Source organism: Tribolium castaneum, chromosome 7, assembly GCF_031307605.1.
Source record: "Tribolium castaneum strain GA2 chromosome 7, icTriCast1.1, whole genome shotgun sequence".
Lineage (NCBI taxonomy): Eukaryota > Metazoa > Arthropoda > Insecta > Coleoptera > Tenebrionidae > Tribolium > Tribolium castaneum.
In genome coordinates this window covers 2,710,518-2,730,597 of record NC_087400.1, presented here as the reverse complement: position 1 = coordinate 2,730,597, position 20,080 = coordinate 2,710,518, and the positions used below count along the sequence as shown (strand labels likewise).

General features: G+C 33.0%; 3 protein-coding genes and 2 long non-coding RNA genes across 8 annotated transcripts; 2 read left to right on the top strand and 3 right to left on the bottom strand.

Moving 5' to 3' along the window:
• Positions 1 to 2,783: 2,783 nt before the first annotated feature.
• Positions 2,784 to 5,712, top strand: Ipp (Inositol polyphosphate 1-phosphatase). Of its 2 annotated transcripts, XM_015984130.2 has the most exons (4): positions 2,784 to 3,030; positions 4,592 to 4,856; positions 4,903 to 5,508; positions 5,562 to 5,712. In XM_015984130.2, the coding sequence occupies exons 1-3, from the start codon at positions 2,830 to 2,832 to the stop codon at positions 5,460 to 5,462; spliced, it is 1,026 nt and encodes a 341-aa protein (XP_015839616.1). In that variant the 5' UTR covers positions 2,784 to 2,829; the 3' UTR covers positions 5,463 to 5,508; positions 5,562 to 5,712. The 2 variants fall into 2 exon arrangements, with proteins under 2 accessions (XP_015839616.1, XP_968404.1); XM_963311.4 differs by having other exon boundaries at positions 4,903 to 5,712.
• Positions 5,449 to 7,445, bottom strand: LOC656895 (venom protease). Its single transcript, XM_015984131.2, has 7 exons — positions 7,309 to 7,445; positions 7,177 to 7,257; positions 7,083 to 7,130; positions 6,941 to 7,038; positions 6,793 to 6,896; positions 6,316 to 6,742; positions 5,449 to 5,635 (listed from the first exon to the last, which is right to left on the bottom strand). Exons 1-7 carry the CDS (start codon positions 7,364 to 7,366, stop codon positions 5,477 to 5,479), a joined length of 975 nt encoding a protein of 324 aa, XP_015839617.1. The 5' UTR covers positions 7,367 to 7,445; the 3' UTR covers positions 5,449 to 5,476.
• A 284-nt stretch (positions 7,446 to 7,729) lies between these two features.
• Xe7 lies at positions 7,730 to 10,511 on the bottom strand. Of its 3 annotated transcripts, none has more exons than XM_064358092.1 (6): positions 10,456 to 10,511; positions 9,272 to 10,179; positions 8,932 to 9,139; positions 8,828 to 8,884; positions 8,606 to 8,780; positions 7,730 to 8,272 (listed from the first exon to the last, which is right to left on the bottom strand). In XM_064358092.1, exons 2-6 carry the CDS (start codon positions 10,039 to 10,041, stop codon positions 7,776 to 7,778), a joined length of 1,707 nt encoding a protein of 568 aa, XP_064214162.1. In that variant the 5' UTR covers positions 10,042 to 10,179; positions 10,456 to 10,511; the 3' UTR covers positions 7,730 to 7,775. The 3 variants fall into 3 exon arrangements, with proteins under 3 accessions (XP_064214162.1, XP_064214161.1, XP_008199883.1); XM_064358091.1 differs by having other exon boundaries at positions 10,269 to 10,483; XM_008201661.3 differs by having other exon boundaries at positions 9,272 to 10,484.
• LOC135266808 (uncharacterized) lies at positions 10,464 to 19,144 on the top strand. The gene is made up of 2 exons (XR_010334980.1): positions 10,464 to 10,602; positions 16,978 to 19,144. It is a non-coding gene; the product is annotated as an uncharacterized LOC135266808 (long non-coding RNA).
• Positions 19,131 to 20,073, bottom strand: LOC135266806 (uncharacterized). The gene is made up of 2 exons (XR_010334978.1): positions 19,539 to 20,073; positions 19,131 to 19,491 (listed from the first exon to the last, which is right to left on the bottom strand). It is a non-coding gene; the product is annotated as an uncharacterized LOC135266806 (long non-coding RNA).
• Between the last annotated feature and the right edge of the window lie 7 nt (positions 20,074 to 20,080).

Here is a 20,080-nt window from a genome sequence, read left to right as displayed (position 1 = left end):
TTCTTACAGTTGGTAACAGTGTTGTGTTTTTTATAAATGGTTATACAATGTCACCAACTGCATTGTAAAAATATTTCTACCAAGTATTTATTTCAAAAAAAAAAGTACCTAAATAAATTTTAGGGTTTTTTATTATTACAGTTGATTGCACTGTTGTGTTAAAATCACTATTATATGCCTTCTTATTGCTGTTTTTGACAAAAAAAAATGCAAAAAAACTTATAAAAAACATTTAATTTTCGTAAATTATATTTAAGGTGTTACCAACTGTGAAAAAATATTAAACTTTCTCTGATTTCAACATTGTAATAAAATGTATTGTATTAAAAAAACTTTAATTCCTTAATTGTGTTGTGAATAAAAGTTAAAAAAAAATTGTTATTTTCAACAATCTTTATTACAGTTGGTAGCACTGTGGTTTAAATTTTATGTATTACCAGCTTTGTAAAAATTTTTGAACCACGTAATTATTTTAATGGAAAGAAATTCAAAAATAAAAAACTGTCTAATTTATTTTATTGCAGTTGGTAGCATTGTCACCTTACATACTAGATTTTTTAATAAAGGAAAATTAATTAAATATTTTTATTTTCGTAAAATATGATCAAATAAGTAATTATTGTAGTAAAAAAAATCTTTAATCCTTGACGTAAGGTTTAAAAATTTTTACTTTTTACCATATTTCTTATAGTTGGTAACACTGTTGTGTTTTTATAAATGGTCATACAATGTCACCAACTGCGTTGTAAAAATATTTTTACCTAATGCTTATTTCAATAAAAAAATGTACCTAAATTAAATTTTAGAGTATTTTATTACAGCTGGTAGCACTGTGGTTTTAATTTTATGTTTTACCAGCTTTGTAAAAAAAATTTAACCATGTAATTATTTTAATAGAAAGAAATTCAAAAATTAAAAATTGTATAATTTATTTTATTACAGTTGGTAGCATTGTCGCGTTACATACTAGATTTTTTAATAGAGAAAAAATTAAATTAAAAAAGTATTAATTTTTAGGGATGTTTTTTTATTCAGAAGTTTTAAATGTTCCCAACCTTATAAGAAAAAAATAGTCTCATTTCGGCATTAGAAAGAGTGCTTTAATAAATAGTTTGGAGAAAGAAATGGTTTAAAAAAAGTATTGTGATTCGAGTTTTTTAAACACAATTGTTTTAATGTCTGAAATCAACAATTTTTCTCCAATTTATTAAAATATTGCAGTAATTTTGCGCCCGAATTACTTATCATATTTTTTCTACAATCACCAAACTCGCCGTATTTGCCCCATTTTTTGTGTGTTTTCATTTTCCTAAAATATAATCAAATAAAGAATTATTGTAGTAAAAAAAAATCTTTAATACTTAACATAAAGTTTAAAAGATGTTACTTTTCACCATATTTCTTACAGTTGGTAACAGTGTTGTGTTTTTTATAAATGGTTATACAATGTCACCAACTGCGTTGTAAAAATATTCTTACCAAATGCTTATTTCAATAAAAAAAAAATTTACCTAAATTAAATTTTAGAGTATCTTATTACAGTTGGTAGCACTGTGGTTTTAATTTTATGTTTTAGAAGCTTTGTAAAAAAAATTTAACCATGTAATTATTTTAATAGAAAGAAATTCAAAAATTAAAAATTGTATAATTTATTTTATTACAGTTGGTAGTATTGTCGCCTTACATACTAGATTTTTTAATAGAAAAAAAATAAAATTAAAAAAGGATTAATTTTTAGGGATGTTTTTTTATTCAGAAGTTTTAAATGTTCCCAACCGTGTCAGAAAAAAAAATCTCATTTCAGCATTAGAAAGAGTGCCTTAATAAATATTTTAGAGTAAAAAATGGTTTAAAAATTGTTAACTGTAATTCGAGTTTTTAAATCACAAATGTTTTTATGTGTAAAATCAACAATTTATTAAAATATAGCGGTAATTTTGCGCCCGAATTACCTATCATATTTTTTCTACAATCACCAGACCCGCCGTATTTGCCCCATTTTTTGTGTGGTCTCATTTTCGTAAAAGATGATCAAATAAGCAAACACAATTTCATGGTTTGGAGCTCATAAGTAAGGGTAAAAAAATACCCGAATGAGGAAAACCAACATAAGTTATTGTCTTATTTATTCTTGGTAAATAACTCATCGTATTATTTTTTTCGCTATTCTTCCCCCGATTTATCAAGCACTCAATTACACCGAATGAAAGTTTATGTTGTATCCGAAAGCGATAAAACTTCTTAACGGCCGTTAAGTTAAAAGTTTTACAAATGGACAATAATAAAATAATCTCTCAAACGTCCCGAGAGACTTTGAGGGATGTTTGTGACAGTTGGAGAGTCACTAAGGGATTAGAAACCGCTCACAAAGTCGGAAATTTATTTTTTAAGCACATTTTTTTAATTCTGAGATTTTTCCCTGTGAGCGATTATTTTTTAAAAAATCTCGGAAAAGTTCACATAAATCGTAAATAACCCTATTTGCCTGAATATTGAATGCATAAAATTTGCTCCCATTCAAAGCTAAATCCCTTTGAAGTTCCAATAACTAAATAAAATTAATTTTCCCATCCATTTGTGTACACTGTACGAGAACATGCAGCATATTTCCATCAAGGATTCCGTTTTAAAATCGAGACAATAAAACTTGTTTTGAATTCACAATCTTTCGTTTGATCTCGCCTATAAAAAATTTCAACGCAAGACGTTTCGATCTTTACGACCAATAAACTTTCACATTTCATTAAAACATTTATTCAAAACTATCAATACGTGTCTCAGGCGACGCGATTCGACGCAGAAATCAATACGCTTTTGTGAGGTTAAGTCATGGATTTGTTGCAGGAATTGATAATAGTTTCGGAAAAAGCGGCAAATATTGCAAGGTTGTGCCGCCAAAACCAACATTTGTTCACTCTTTTGATTCAGAAAAAAAGCGAAAAGGAAGCAAATTCCAGATTTGTTGAAGATTTCAAGACTTTGGCTGATGTCCTCATCCAGCAGTTGGTCCAACACGACATTGGAGCCAAAGTAAGCCATGTATACAGGGTGTTTCATGTAATATGATCATTGGTTACCAGAATTTAATAAAGATTTCAAGATGGCGTCACTTATATATTTTATATATTAATATATAGTTATATATTTGCGACTTTTTTGGAGTTTTTGGATAAAAATGGGAACATTGTAAAAAGAAGACAAAAAAACCGTTTTAGAAAAATTACGACTTTTTTTGGAAAATTTTTCAACTTTATATATTTTTTCAAAAATCTGTAACTTTTCCATTTTTAATTATATGGGTTAAAAACTCAGAAAAATGAAGATTTCAAGATGGCGTCACTTATATATTTTATATATTTATATTTTATATATTAGTATATAGTTATATATTTGCGACTTTTTTGGAGTTTTTGGATAAAAATGGAAAAACAATAAAATAAATTGTAAAAAGAAGTCAAAAAAACCGTTTTCGAAAAATTACGACTTTTTTTTGAAAATTTTTCAACTTTTTATCTCTTCTCAAAAATCTGTAACTTTTTCATTTTTAATTATATGGGTTAAAAACCCAGAAAAATGAAGATTTCAAGATGGCGTCACTTATATATTTTATATACTTATATTTTATATATTAGTATATAGTTATATATTTGCGACTTTTTTGGAGTTTTTGGATAAAAATGGAAAAACAATAAAATAAATTGTAAAAAGAAGTCAAAAAAACCGTTTTCGAAAAATTACGACTTTTTTTTGAAAATTTTTCAATTTTTTATCTCTTCTCAAAAATCTGTAACTTTTTCATTTTTAATTATATGGGTTAAAAACCCAGAAAAATGAAGATTTCAAGATGGCGTCACTTATATATTTTATATATTTATATTTTATATATTAGTATATAGTTATATATTTGCGACTTTTTTGGAGTTTTTGGATAAAAATGGAAAAACAATAAAATAAATTGTAAAAAGAAGTCAAAAAAACCGTTTTCGAAAAATTACGACGTTTTTTTGAAAATTTTTCAACTTTATATCTCTTCTCAAAAATCTGTAACTTTTTCATTTTTAATTATATGGGTTAAAAACCCAGAAAAATAAAGATTTCAAGACGCGTCACTTATATATTTTAGATATTTACATATTATATGAAAATATATAGTTATATATTTGCGACTTTTTTGGAGTTTTTGGATAAAAATGGAAAAAACCACAAAAAAACTGTAAAAAGAAGAAAAAAAAACGTTTTCGAAAAATTACGACTTTTTTTTGAAACTTTTTCGACTTTATTATTGGGTTAAACCCAAAAATTTTAAGGTTATTTTTGGAGAACTTGAGCTAAAATTAACCTTAATTTTTGGGCGTTTCTTAATTGCTTTTCCAATCATAATTATACCAAAGAAAAACCTAACCTTTCTCTTTCAAATGTCCAAACACGATTCCAAAATATTTAAAAATAGCGAAGTTACCGGGTTTCAAACGTTACTAAAAATTCGAAAATTTTCAAAAAAGTGTAAATATTACGAAAAAAATGCAATAAGACGCCACAAAAGTGCCGCCATTTTGAAAATATTGGTAACTTCTGCCTGTCGGTAATACAGTTTCCTGCCCTCAAATCGTCAATCTTCGGCGAGGAGACCAACACCTTCCGAAACAAACTCGGGGATTCCATCACCGTGGAAATAAAAGACAATCAACAAGCCACAGCCAACTTGCTCCGCATTGTTTTAAACCAAGACAGCGAAGCTGCGGACTTGTTATCCCACGAAGTGCATAAAAAAATTTCACTACCAACACAAACGAGGCAAAATCCGAGCATCGAATTTACATTGAGCGACGAAATCGGCATTTGGATTGACCCAATCGGTACTTCCCCCAATTTATGTTTTCCCCCCTAATTAACTTATTTAAGATTCAACCGCTGAATACATCAACGGAATTGAGGAAATCACAAATGGGGTTAGCACCAGTGGCTTGAAATGTGTCACTGTTCTGATTGGCGTTTTCGACAAGAGGGCGGGGCTTCCAGTGGTGGGGGTAATAAACCAGCCATTCGTCGAAAGTGCGTGTTTCTGGGGCCACGCCCTCGAAACCAACCTCCCCCCAGCCCCCGCCCCCACCAAGAGTGTGTGCGTCAGCAGTAGCGAAAACCGCGAGGTTTTAACCAAGCTAACCTCAAACGGTTATAACCTAATTGAGGCGTCAGGTGCCGGTTATAAAATTCTAACGGTTATAACCGGCCAAGCTGATGCTTACATTTTAACAAAAGATACGACGTTCAAGTGGGACACTTGTGGCCCCCATGCCATTTTGAGGGCCCAAGGGGGCGATATTGTGGTCTTTAGGGATGCCCTAAATGGGGTCAAAACCACGGTTACGTACACTGAGGAAAAGTTGTGTAATTCTGGAGGGATTATTGCGTACAGGAGTGTGGAGGTTTTGAATGATTTGATCAAAATTTTAAGGTTATAATTTATTTAACTGTATTATTGGGGCCAAACAATTCGTTCGATCCACGGTATGTAATACGAGACTCTCGTGTAAACCCCCGGACTGTTTGGGATGCCACAGATTTTTCCAAAGGACGTGATCCCGACTAAGTACAGGACGTCGGTACGGATTTGCAGGGGACCCCCGGAATCACCCTAGGAAATAAGAAAATTGTACAACATGCAATAATGATAATTAAATGATAATATATAATTAAAAATATGCGAGAGTACCTATCTGAATTTTTTTTAATCTATGGCGCTTCCGTCTAAATATTACATCAGAAGTATTGAAAGTTTTGATAAGGATATTTATTTAAAAATTAGTATACGGCCATAAATCGATGGGCCCTGTTGAATGAAAATATTTTCAACATGGCGGCACTTCCGGTTATACCGGAAGTCGTTATCAACTTTCTTATTTTAAATGGAAAGGTAGGTTTTTTATTGCATTTTTGGATTCCCCGGGTTATTTAAAGGGGATCTTCATCAGGCTTCCCTATACCTAAAGTTAGCCGTTTTTGAAATATTTAAGATTTTTTGAAAATTTTTGGTTTTGCAACTTTCACTTAAAAAATCGGTAATTCTGCCATTTTTAGGGTTTTAGAAATCGTTTTTAAACAGTTAAAAAAGAAAGCCTGTATCTTTTGTTCAGTGTGCTCAAAATTACAAAAAAAAGTTTACAAACTCCAAAATCTTGACGTTATTTTTGGACAACTTCTACAAGTTATAAGTCAATTTTAATCGTAAAAACTTTGACAGTGCACATGTCAATCGATAGTAGTGACTTTTTATTTTATTTTCCCCTAAAAAACTAAATGGGCAGTGTTGCCAACCTGACACGTGTCCTTCCCATCCTTGCGACTTCCTGCACAAATCTGGCTGTTGTCATCAACCCCCCTTGAGAGATATTCACTCCCAACGTTGGCGTAATTTTGGCGGCAAATTTGATTCGAAAAATACTCCAAATCCACTTTCATCAAAATATCGCTCTGGGAACCCCCGACTTCGGTCTTCCCCCACCCTGTGGCAATAAAATTATAATTGGGCAAGTTCTTCTGAGTCTCCAAACAAATGGGCGCAATATATGGGCTGAATTGGACATCCCTGTCCAGCCTAATCAGGGCTATATCGTCATACTGCGCAGGCGCGTGGTAACTGGGATGTATTATTTTTTGGGACACTCTGTAATCCTGGGGTTGGGCGTCGTCAGTGACACTTTGGAGGTCAAGGTCACCCAATCTAACTCTCACCAACTCGCCCCTGAAAAAAACTATTAAAACAATTTGAACTGTGGCGGGAAAACAACGGACAGGTTGGACGTTGCTAGGCAATGAGCGGCTGTTAGGACAAAGCGTTCGCTAATTAAACTACCACCGCAAAGCCATTCGATTGGTTGGCCGTAGCCCAAGGCCGCCTAAAATCAAAAATTAGGGGTTTTAGTGCTAGTGGGGTGACTACCATGTGGGGGAATTCCCGGCTTCGGGACGCACTCCCGCCAAAAATGTATGTCACAACAGAGGCGCGTCTTTTAATTCGGTGTTTGTACTCTTGACATTCTGGAACACAAGAATTATTTGTGGGTTTGAGGTTTTAGGGTTACTTGTGGTGGCGACACTGGCCGTCGGGATGGTTGGTACCGGGATTGGGTCTAAAATTTTGCAATTAATTAAATGATTGGTTCTAGTTTTAGTTACTTGTAGTTGGTCGAACTGTTTGGACGATGGGGCTCGGGGTTATGGTTGGGGTGACGATATTTTTGCCCAAATGGTGCGGCCCTGAATTACAGAAACCTGTAATTTTGTGTCTGGCAATTTTGGGGGTTTTACCTGATTGTGAACTGAGGGGAGTAAAAAATACGATGAAAGACAGTGTGGACCAAATCATGGCGACTTGTGAACTGATTATTTTTGTAAGCAAGTGGCGTGAAGTGGCACCGGATGTAAATATTTGGTACAATGCAAAAAATTGCTCTTAATTTGTATATCCGACGGTTTTAATAACGTTATTGTAATTCGATAATTGGGGCAAATTGTGTTTTTGACCTCATTTTGATATAATTGAGTGGTTTTACGGGGAATTCTCAATGATTCATACGCAAAATACGTGTGTTGTTTTTTTTTTAAATTGAAATTACCAAAAAAAATTTTAAAAAAACACTATCTTAAGTTATGCCAACCTTACGGTTCTTTGGTAATTTAATAAAAAAAATGTTGGTTATTTGAATATGTTAAAAATAAAAACACAAGGTAATAGAAAAAAACATTTATTTAACTCAAAATAACAAAATACAAAATCACGGCGTCTTCGACCACGACCTCCCCTTCTCCCCCCCACTCCTCGGCATGGACCACGACTTCGACCTCCTCCTCGAACTCCTCGGCGACACGAACTTGGAACTATCCACACTTTTCGACCTTGACCTTGACCTTCGTGACCTCTTGTGCGACCTTGACCTTGACCTCGACCGACTGTACGACCGGTGTCTCGACCTTGACCGACTATAACTCCGCCTTCGTGAGCGTGACCTCGACCGTGACCTTGACCTTGACCTCCTGTCATGTTCCGAAAAAAACTTGGAAAAGTATCGCATATACTGTTCCTCCATTTCGGGGGAATAGTGTGAGTACTTCCCCCGAAAACCCCCACGATAGCGCGGCCGGAAACCGCGCCCCCGAAAGGGGGGACGCCCACGGGAGGGCCCCGGAAGGGGGTACCGACCTCGAGGGGGGTACACGTAGATGGGGTAGTTGTACCACGTGGGGTCGTAAACAACCTCAGGAATATTGCGGTCTAAAAATTAGAAAAAAAATGACCATACAGGGTGCGGCAAATTTCGGGGAAAATTCAATTGTGCCCCCATTTGAAAAGATATCAAAAAACGGTTTGCGCAGGGTTACAAGGTTTAGTCCCGGCTTTATTTTCGAAATAATTACACATATACAGAGTGTTTCGTAAAAGTGGCACGCACCCAAAGTCCAATTTTTTATATATAACACCCGGTATTTTTTTGAGTGTATGGATTCGTTACTCGTCGCTATGACAATTAACAACAATTGTCACAGTCTAGCGGTAATTTTGGCCAAAAAATTCACATTCTAAGCTATATGTCGGACATAATTTTACCTTTTCGGTCCTCATCAAGCGATAGGGAAGTGTCAGAACTGGACGATGAGCGACTCCTTGATTTTTTTTTCCTCGACAAGATATTTTTCAATACAACTCGGCCCTCAATCGCATTGTGTAGTTTTTGTCGTTGGGTTAAAACCTCCAATTCGCTCATATCTTTGAATCTTTTGAGCTACCATTTATTAAATAAATTTCTAGTTTAAAAATTGGCAAACTCACCTCATCGCCACTTGAACTTTTCGTTTTACTGTACATATGCAACTCTTCTTTTTTCTCCTAAAACCGAAACAATTTTCCTAATTGAATCGAAAATCTTATTGTACCTTAATACGTCTGAATAGTTCTTCAACGAGTCGAATTGACTCGAGTTTACGTTGCGCTTTAAGCAATTTTTTCTCTTCTTTGGCGATTTTATCGTTAATTTCGTCACAACTGTTGATTTTGAGCTTTTCCAAAAGTCTAGCTTTGCGTTTTTCTTCGCGTTCGCGCCGTCTTTGCTCCTTTTCGCTCTTCAAGGTCACCTCTTTTTGCCTATAACCAAGCCGCGGGAAATTTGAAATACGCCACGCTGATTGGTTGCCAAGGGAGACGACCAATCAGAGTTGCGTATACGCGACCTTGACTGGTTGCCATGGGATACGACCAATCAGCGTGCGTATTTACCTCTCGTCTAGTTCTCTTGATTTTTTCGCATCAAGCTCATTTTTCTCCTTTTCTTCTTTCTCTCGTTGTTTTTTGACCAGTCTGTCTCTTACTATCTCTCTCCGACGTATTGAGGCATCACTCAGATGTTTCGAACGATCGAAATCAACCTTGATATTGACACAAAATGCCTCATCTTCCTCCTTGCGCACTAGTTTCATCCCTTTAAGGGCGTCCATAGTTTTAGTAAAGCCAATGTAGTCCTTAAATTGGACGTAACCCTCGAAAAAATCGCGATCGTCGACCGGATGTGCCTTAATCCCGGAAATGTGGTCCTTCATTTTTTTCCGGTAAGGATCACAAACCGGAATATCCACGTACCGGATTTGCCCGAACTTTTCAAAAATCCGGTAAAATAATTTCTCAGAAGGGACGACATCCTCGCCCTCGGGCAAATGGTACGGAACGAACCATTTCCGGGGCAAATTCGACAGGTGTACAGTGTCAGGCCTTTGCCCCGGTTTCATCTCATCCATGTCTTTAGCTTCTTGGAAAAATGAGTCCCATTTATGTCTCGTGGGAAAATCGCTCTTAACTTCGCTCGCTTTAAGGCGCAACAAGTCGGGAATTTCCTTCAGTTTGATCGAATTGTTGTCCAGTTTGGACACAACTCGATCCAGACGTGTCCGATTCTCCAGCTCGGCCTCAAATCGGACGAAATTGAGCGTAGTCTTGGACACTTTTAACACGCTGAATTCGTCAGGACGGATCAAAGTGCGCAACTTTTCCATGATTTCCCAGTGGGAGATGCTTTTTTCTAGCTTTTTTATGTTGGGGAGTTGGATGGAAATGGTCAAACGAGCCGCCGGTTTCAGGTACAGCTGCTGGGGCAGGTAGAGGGGCACGCAGTCGGAGGTGTTGCGACATGGCTGAAATGCATTCATGATGAGAGGGGGGCAACCACGGGGGGCTCCTCTCTATCATAAATGCCTTTAATCACCGAAATAAACAATTTAACCTCACTACTCTGACAGTGTCACTTTTGACAAGGCAAGATGGCGGCCGAAATCACCAGATTTACAAACGGAACCGACCCGAATTACTTAATAGGGCCATTTAGACACGAAAGACTAGCATTGGGTTGTTTTAACCAAAGTACTGGAAAATTGAGACATGTCCGCGGAAAATCACGCTAAAAACTTTACTTAAAGTTACGCTTGACGTCCATACTACCAATACAACCGTTCCAAACAACCTAGACACTGTTGGTTTGAACTAACCTTCCCTATTCTCTGGTTGACACCTTGTAGCAGCGTGTGAGCGTCGTGAGCGTGTTGTGCATCGAATAACAGGTAAGTCTTGATTGTCTTGGTATTTATTAAATGTTATAAGTAAAATGTAATTCGTCTGACATTATGTTTATTTTCAACGATTGTGTCTAAAATTAAAGTAAATCAAATAACTGAATCCTGACCCACGACCACTGGTTTTTATATTGTAATTGTTTTCGCGTCCAAAACATTGCAGTAATTACATAATAACTAGAATAATTATATTTATTATACTGTTATCACTAGGAAGTTGTAACACGTGTTGTACGGTAGGCAAAATTGCTTATCTGAATTTGTGTTTTTGTAAAGGTTTTTAAATATCGCAGAGAAAATGGCTGCTTAACGCTGACTCGTACTGTAAGTTGTTTCTATTGTTGTAATGTACAACTTTCACTTTCCTGTTAAATGTGCAACCCTCAATCCTTAACCGCTCGTGACGCCCCCCTTCTGGGAGCAGGTAGTTTTTCCTTCTTAAAAAGGACCGTCACAAAAATGAGGGAAGGAGACGCGATGTAGAGCTAAAAGTAAATTGTTGTAACGTTGTAAGTTGTTGGAAGTTTGTAGAGAATAAATCTGTTGAATTTTACACCGAGTATATTAATATTTCCCCTTTCTGAAGTATCACGAAATCGTGGATACAACACTATTCTTAGGTCCAAATCGCACAATAGGTATTTTTTTTATACTTGGAAGTAAGTGAATAATCTCATTTATCGGAAGAAAGGCATACCTATATTCAGAATACCAATTATTCATTAAACTCAACTAGTTTGTTAAAGTTAACTAATTGCCTTTCGCAGTTACTTTATAATAGCATACTTTACAGGCAAATAAGCTTGACCATTAATAAACTTACCTACTCATTCTATCAACAACACAATTTCTCTCAAAGTTAGTTGCATTCCAAAAAAAAAAATATATATATATATATATACATTACATTATCATTATTACATTATTATCATCGATTAAATTATAATGAAAACATGTCTTTACCACAATTGTTGTTATATTGTTTATTACCGAATCTTTGCTATAAAACTATTATACAATTTATTATATGCTCTTTGGTTAACTTGATAATATTTTTAATCATCTCTCTTAATTTCAATTATCGTTTCAATTTGCTTTATCTGACTATCTTTTCGAGTGATTCTCCTATATTCAAATAAAACTTTTTAGTGTATTCCAAATATGAATAAAATATTTCTTCCAAAGTAATATAATATTCTTTAATTTCTTGATCCGTTTTTGTATTTAATGTTATTATTAGGGATTTAATATTACGAACACTCAATAAAATCCATATTGTTTTATTTAAATTAACTATTTGGCGAAATATTTATAATATATTTTGTTATCAATTTTTTATAATATGATAATTCATTTTTAATCTTATCATAATTTATTATTTGGTATTCTATTTTATAGTTTTCTAAAATTTTCTTTAAATCTTTCTTAATATCGCGTAAATTCAGTGGGGGATAGCCACCCCCCACTGAAATTCCATATTGTATAAAGCATAAAAGATCATTTGTTATTATTATATTTTTCTTTTAAATAACGTAAACCATATATCGGTCAACCACGTACTCAAATTAATTTTATAGGAGTAGTTATTTTTATTTATAAAGTCCAACAGGTTTAATGGATTAGCATTAATTTTATAATTATGTATTGCCTTAAAAGATTATATTCGTTAACGTTAGTTTCCTATTTATCTAGCAATTCTTCTAATTTAAAATGATATTTCCTAACTTTTTTTTGCCTTATTGTTATTCAACATCATTATTAATTCTTTAAAATTTTTAATCATTTTGTATATATTTATACAAATTTGCTTTAGCATTTTTATAATCTATTTCTTCGTATGAGATTTCCTAGTCCTTTAAAAAGTTCTTAAAATCGCGTTATTTCTTCAATAAATCCCATGAATTGAAGCAAATTATTTGTGATTAATATTTTTCTTTTTCTGCAAAAACAACATATTTCCAAAAAAATACGACTATCAATTTTCTCTTAAAATCAACACCTACCTACGTCTTTACTTATAGCATTTGTTGATTTTTCATAACCCAATATTTCTGCTAAATCTTTACCTTTAAACAAAGGTTGATTATCATTGTCTAATATGAAAAATACGTCTTGATCATAAACTTTCAAGTAACAGTATTATCTATGTCAATAATTTAATTTTTAATTTTTCGCTTCTTCTTTCTTGGAAGATAAAATTCTTTCCATACGTTATTTGTCTTCATCATATAATTACATCTAATAGTTTTATTTATTTTATTTTTTATAATACGTAGGTCCCATATTGCCTCGCATATTGTACTAGATCCCTTTTATTACAAGTATTTATTTTTTTGACAATTAATTAAATAAACATTAAATTGATCACCTCCTCCCTATACCACACATATTTTTTTGAATCTCGAGGCTTATCACAAGTTTACCTCAAAAGGGACAGTGTGTTTTATCATGCACTGTTTATAGATAATTTCTTATGAAAAAAATGTAGTAAATTAAATGAATTGCTCACATAACGATGACCAAGAAGCACGACAAATGTTTCAGAAAAGGTTAAACGATATGAGAAGTATATATAATGTATGAAAATAACGTATTAACCTTGGCAAAACTAGATTTTCTTAAAATACACTTTCGTAATCTTGAAGTCTTTGATGAATAAATTTGTTCTAATAAATGACAAGTCTTTGCTCCATTTGTTTGGAATTAAAATGTCCAGATGATTTTTATAACTATAGAAATAAATATGAAAAAACATGTAAACAATGTAAAAAAGCTGTTAATTCTACTCGTTTATTATGTGATTGTGGTAGATATTACACTAGAACTAATTTTAAAAGGCATATAAAAACAGATTTGCATAAAAATGGATTGAATTTATTTATTTACTAAAAATTGTTTGTTAGATTTTTTCCTATAATAAATGGAACGAAGGAACTTAAGTAATCTTCGTTTATCTGAACTGTTTAATATTGCAAAATCATTAGACATCAAATATATTAGAAAATATAATAAAGCAATTACATAAGGAAATAAAAAACGGAAAAAAATCAGTTATGCCTCCTTTGCGGAATTCGGACAGAGTCCTCATGAGCGAAGCGAATTCAGAAATATTTTGATGATTTGATGATGATTTATTTGCTGAACCAAGGAAAAAGAGAGTTAGTAAAATCAAATGTGACATATGTGGAAAATATATCAAAAGCACCCGAATGCACCTCCATAAAAAAAAGATTTCTGGAAATTAATGGTTAATGCCCCATACGGTAAGTCAGTCTATGCAATCTGTTAGAAACCAACAAAATATTAAATTATATTGTGATGAAGAAAAATTACAAAAAGCGATAAACAAACCTAATTTTAAACACAGAACTATATTTAGCAAACACCTGGCAGCAGTTCACAATTTTAAAACAAAAGTATTGTTTAATAAACCAATTTATATTGGACAAGCTGTATTAGATTTATCGAAATTGTTAATGTATAACTTCCATTACAATGTAATTAAAAAAGAATTTAATGAAAACGTAAAACTTCTTTATGGAGACACTGATAGCTTTATATATGAGATTAAAAATGCCGATTTCTATGAATTTATGAAAAACAATCCCGACTATTTTGATACAGCTGATTATCCAAAGGATCATCCATTATATTCGGATAAAAATAAGAAAGTAATAGGGAAGTTCAAAGATGAATTGAATGGTATTAAGATATTAGAATGCATAGGTTTAAGGTCAAAAATGTACAGTTACAGAACTGAAACGTCTGTTTCGAAAAAATTAAAAGGTATCAAAAAAGCAGTATTGAAGAAAGAAATAAGTTTTGAAGATTACAAAAATTGCTTGTTTAATCAAAAAGAATACTTTCATAGGCAGAAAGTGATCAGGAGTCATAAACATGATATATTTACTGAAGAAGTAAAGAAAAAGTCTCTAAGTTGGAAAGATGATAAAAGATACCTTTTACCTAATTCTACAGATACATTAGCTTATGGACACGTATTAGTATCATCATAATATAACATAACATAATCGCTATTTTTTATTAGTGTTGAAGTAATAAATTAAGAAAACAATAATTACAATTACGATAATAAACATAAGAACTAAAATAATAATTTTTAATTTATTAACTTGTTGAATGAGACTTGAAAACTTTTTTCGGAATTTTGGATATTCTTCATTGAATATATTTAAATTCTTGAATACTGTACTTTCCATTTATTTTTAGTATGTCTTTCAAATATTTTCAAAGTTCTTTTCTTTACATCATCGATGTTTGATGGTATTACTACTGTTTTGCTTCTTAATTCTGCTAGTTTCTTAGGATCGTAATTATTGTAGTTATCTAATTTATATTCCAATTCATCTATTTTATTATTAGCTCACAATCAGTCATAATTAATTGTTCAAGGAATAAATTAGCTGCTTTTCTTGCAAAATATGTATCTACAACTTCTTGTTTGAAACCAACTATTTTTGCTCCATCTTCTAATCTGTCTATTTCAGTAATAATAGGTTTTAAATCTTTTTTCCATTTTTCTTTCTCATCGTTGGGAATGTATGAAACTAGTTTGTCCATTTATGACTGAAAAGTTTCTAAAGATTTACTAATTAATTCGTCTGCTTCTTCATCTAAACTTGTATTTTTACGACTACCTGCTTTATGTTCTACATTATCGAATATTTTTTTATTTTTTATTTTACTTTTTCTCTCTTTTGTTCCCAATTGTTCCGATTTGTTCTCTTTTGTTCTGGATTGCTCTGGTTTGTTCCCGTTTGTTCTCGTTTTACATGCAATCTTAATTCCAACTGAATTTAGTCCCATATTAAGGGAATTTCTGGAAATACTTTTAGATTTGCAAAAATCTGTCTTTGTTAGTTTTTTATTTACGGTCGAATTGAGATATTCTATAGCAAAATTACGATTTCTCATTTGAGTTACTTCTTTGATATTTTTTGGTATATTTAGTTTTTTATCTTGAGTAAAAGATTTGTAACTATTTTTAAATTGCTGGAGGTCAGATTGTTGTCTTATTTTTAATGGTGTATAATATTCTGCTACAATTTTACTTTCTTTAGTATTTGCCATTTTTTAATTTATTTTAGAAAATTTATCTGATTATTAATTAGGTACATGACAACAAAAAAATGCTTGTTTTTTACACCTGCTAGAGTATAAGCCACCAAACTCACACCATTTGTGGAGGTCAATTTTTTCGAGACTAATTTTATACTCACAAAGAAAGTATAAGACATCTATTCAGAGTTTGGGTAAAGATTAACTTATAAAGGTTAACTTACAAGGGTATACCTGTTTATTTTTTTCTGTTCCGTATAAAAGATTTAAAACTGTTTTTGAATTGTTGGTGTGCTTGTTAATACTATGGGTCAATCTTGCTTGCTTTATTTTTTATAATTTAGTAATGAAAAACAGGTATTTTGATATGTCATTTGAGTTGTCAAACGCCCTTCATTTTATCACTAGTGTTAAAAAATAACATTATTTTATAATTATTGTTTAAAAGTACAGTGGAAAAAAATGATTTTCATCTAGTTGCTTGTGAGATTTTTTCTCATGGAATGTTTCCTGTGCCGCTTCATTGGGATTTCTGTCAATAAATGTCATCAATCAATAAAATTGACAATTACAAATTATTACAATTTTCGGAACTGTAGTAACACGCACTTTCCATGTACAGTTTGTAAGAAAATACCTACTGTCCTACATTTTAGAGGCGTACATCCGACCTGGACACATAAGGTAAATCGAGAATGGCAATATTCAATTCTTTTTGGTTAGAGTACTGCCGTCCTTATTTGCGTATAGCGGGACTACGTATTTTTACATCAGTAATCCAAACGAGACTTGATGAAAATCATTTTTTTTCCACTCTGTAGAATATCATTAATATATTCAAGGAATCAAATTTATTATATCCTCTTGGAGAAACATCCGTTTTTATAAGCAGACTCGTATAATTTCTTTGATTTTAAGAATCTTCAGAATCACTCATATCAAAATGGTTGCTTTTCGTGACTGATTCGTAAAAAATACTAGTATGCAATACGTTGCAAAATGCCTTTGTTTTTTGCAGCTTATTGCATAAAGAGCTTAGAGCTATTACAAATTCTATTTTGAATTTTGTCATTAATCCATTGACTTACAATGTCCGTAAAAGGTGCATATTGTACATACTCAAACTTACGTAATTATTGCATAAATTATAAGTTAAAGGGTTAATTCAAAATTCAACGTTTGTTAAACTCACTCAAGGTTTGTCTATCATGCTTCCCATTTCTTTGTAGTATTTTTCGATTTATTGTGCAAACATTAATTCGTGGTTTTCATTCATTGTTACAGGCAGTTTGTTTATTATGGAGGATAATCCGGCCAATCGTTTAACATCTACCCTTTCACCGATTTTTGAATTTGTTTTGAAATCTGATACTTTTGTTGATAAAAGTGGGTTGATGTTGGCAGTTTTTGAAACGGACGAAAAACCTATGGTATTGTGTACCGCACCGCGCCGATTTGGCAAAACTGTAAACTTATCTATGATGCAACAATTCTTGGAGTTGGAAGTAGATGAAAATGGAGAAGAGAAAACAACGGTTTTGGAAGAAAAAGACAATTACAAACTGTTCAGTTCAGCAAGGTTCAACTTAAAAGTCATGGAGAATAAGAAGTTTGTAAAAACTCATTTCGGACAATATCCGATAATCGAAATAAATTTTCTCTGTTGTGCTGACGTGACAAGCAAATCTGATGCAGTGAATGCGTGTAGAAGCGCTATATCGGAAGCTTTTAGGCAACACAGTTACCTTTACGAATCCAAATTGTCACCGTTGAAAGACTATGAAAAAAAGCATTGCGAACAATGGTGTAACGAATTTACCTACACAGGAATTCCAGATGACAAAGTAATCGAGGGGTTGGGATGCTTGGCAGCTTATCTGAATAAGTTTCATAAAAGAATGGTTTTTCTACTCGTTGACGAGTACGACTCGATCATTTCAAATGCGTTGTATAAAGTGAAGAACGCTGATCCAGAGACTGAGCTTAAAGAGCTAGAGAAAGCTGCCTCATTCCCAATTCAAGTAATTGGATATACTCTAAAAACATTTCCTGAGATCTTTAAAGGAGCGTTTATTACCGGAATTTTGGATGTGGCTGGTGTAGGGAATTCCACCCTATTGGGTAATGTATTGCGATGGCAATTCGGAACCAACAATCCGTGCCAAGATTTCTATGGATTCACTGAAGATGAAGTTTGTACTCTATTTAATCGGTTTGCAGTAAAGGAGGAATTGAGAGAAAAAGCGAAGGCTAAATATAATGGGTATTTAAATGGCTCGAAACAATGCCTATATAATCCTCAAACGATTGTGCAGTTTTTGGGAGATTTATCTCTGGGAGAAGGTGCTTTAAAAAATTATTGGCAACAATCTGGTTACATTCACAATATGTATAAACTACTTGAAGAGGGTAGCGTGAGAAGGTTGTTGTATGAACTTCTACAAGGTGTTAAAGAAGATTTTCAATTCACGTTAAAACCGTTAGACTTAGGAGATCTGAAATCTTTGCATAACATATTAGTTAATCGAAATTTGACTTGTCGCGAAGAAATAGTTGTTCGATTTCTTGTATCTCTAGGATACTTAACATATTCATTTGATGATCACAAACTCCAAATACCTATCCCTGAGCTAATTGATGAATTTATGAAGCTGCTACGAGCTTATTTTTTTGAAAGATTTGGTATTAACAGAGAATTGGCTAAAGCTTGTTCAGCATCATTTTCTGAGCTAACCATTCTCTGTGATGAAGGTGATTCATTAGCAAAGTTCAAAGAAGAATTAGCAAATTTTCAAAATAGTATAACCTGTCTACTTCAACGTTCAACACTTACCGATCCATTGAAGGAGGCAACTTTACAGAGTATAATTACATTGACATGTAGTCAAGCAGGATTTCTCTTCGGAAACGAAATAATAATTCCAAATCATAGAACCAAAGTTGATATAGTACTGTTTAATGATAAATCTGGGATAATAATGGCATTAAAATGTGATCCAAATACTGTACAAGACGCATTTAAACAAATCTTTCAAAATCGGTACTACAATGTTTTCACAAATAAGAAGTATTTTGATAAACGTAAGAAATTTCCTTCTCTTTCTTTTGTTATGGCAATGCATGTGGATTCTGACAACAAAGCATCTGTGATGTGCCTGCGACGCGAGGATGTTATTCACGTTCTGGATGATCTGCAACTTGACGCTAGAGTCATCGCTAGAAGATCGCATTGAGATAGCTGTTAATTCTATGTGTGAACGTTTCATTAACAGTTGTTGCGAAAGAGCAATTCTTGTCTCTTAACATACCAGAGAAACCGGTTCAGTTTTTGTTTGAATTTAAAGTAGCTATTTTTAAGTTCAACGCGGCATGTTAATTTCAGTTTCGATCAACTAAATCTGTTCCATTTCATATTTATATATAGTTATAATAAAACATGAATTACAAAGTTTATATTGTTTTAGTAGAAATGCAAAGACTCCTTTTTGATATTGGACTTTAATAATTGGAAGCCGGTCTGATGGGTTTTAACGGTTCAGTTACCCAAACCAGCTTGATCAGGAAATGAAATCCACAATATTTCGGGGTATTCAGGATTGATGGTCGTGCCGATGATTCTCCTCGATAGACACATACCTATAAACGGTATAAGCTGTCGTGAAAGAGGAGATGCTGTAAGAATAGATCGGATTGTAGTCGGAATGAAAACGGGGAATGTTTTTCGTACGACTGTCCGATTGTTTCTAGAGTGACAGTGTCGGGGTAGTCTTTAGCCAGTTGGGCCAAATAAGCATTAATCTTTAAAACAATAACTAAAAACGGGAGTTATTTTTTCCAAGTGTTACCTCAGCGTGGCGTAAATATTGGTCAAAAGTAATTTTTCCCAAACCTAAAGCTTGTCTCGATTTGTGGTAGTGTTTTTCAGCCTGAATGGCGGTTCCAACATTTTCGATTTCAATGCTAAACTCAAGATTGTTGAGCCCTCGTATTTGGCACTAGACAAGCCCACGAGGGCTAGTACTATCAGTACTGGCACTTTCATTGCGATATCTACTGAGGTATCGAGAGCAGAATCTCTTTTATAAACGTGGTGGATAAACAACAGTCTAATCTGCTGATTCTTCGATAAAATTGAATTGAATTTGTCCTAATTCTCTTTTAATCCAGTGTTTTAACGGATTACGTCTTCAAATATTTGTTTAGTGGTTAAAAATCCAGCTTCAATAGTTTAATCCCGTGATATTTCATCCTTGAGTGATACAAGACTTTTGTCTATTATTATTAGTTGTGACAAAAGAGCTAACAAAAGTGAAAACGAATAAAAAATTAATCCTCGATAAAAATTAGTTTCATCAATAATTTTTTTAGAAATGTGTAAAAAGTGCCA

Bases quoted from the DNA above. Each gene is read 5' to 3' on its own strand.
- Ipp (XM_015984130.2), top strand. From the start codon at position 2,830: ATGGATTTGTTGCAGGAATTGATAATAGTTTCGGAAAAAGCGGCAAAT. The intron at 3,031-4,591 runs GTAAGCCATGTA...TCGGTAATACAG, and splicing joins AACACGACATTGGAGCCAAA to TTTCCTGCCCTCAAATCGTC. The intron at 4,857-4,902 runs GTACTTCCCCCA...AACTTATTTAAG, and splicing joins CATTTGGATTGACCCAATCG to ATTCAACCGCTGAATACATC.
- LOC656895 (XM_015984131.2), bottom strand. From the start codon at position 7,366: ATGATTTGGTCCACACTGTCTTTCATCGTATTTTTTACTCCCCTCAGT. The intron at 7,258-7,308 runs GTAAAACCCCCA...TCTGTAATTCAG, and splicing joins TCCCCTCAGTTCACAATCAG to GGCCGCACCATTTGGGCAAA. The intron at 6,897-6,940 runs GTAGTCACCCCA...TTTTGATTTTAG, and splicing joins GCCGGGAATTCCCCCACATG to GCGGCCTTGGGCTACGGCCA.
- Xe7 (XM_008201661.3), bottom strand. From the start codon at position 10,194: ATGAATGCATTTCAGCCATGTCGCAACACCTCCGACTGCGTGCCCCTC. The intron at 9,140-9,271 runs GTAAATACGCAC...GCTTGGTTATAG, and splicing joins TCAAGAGAACTAGACGAGAG to GCAAAAAGAGGTGACCTTGA. The intron at 8,273-8,605 runs GTAAAATTATGT...TCTAATTTTTAG, and splicing joins GCTTGATGAGGACCGAAAAG to ACCGCAATATTCCTGAGGTT.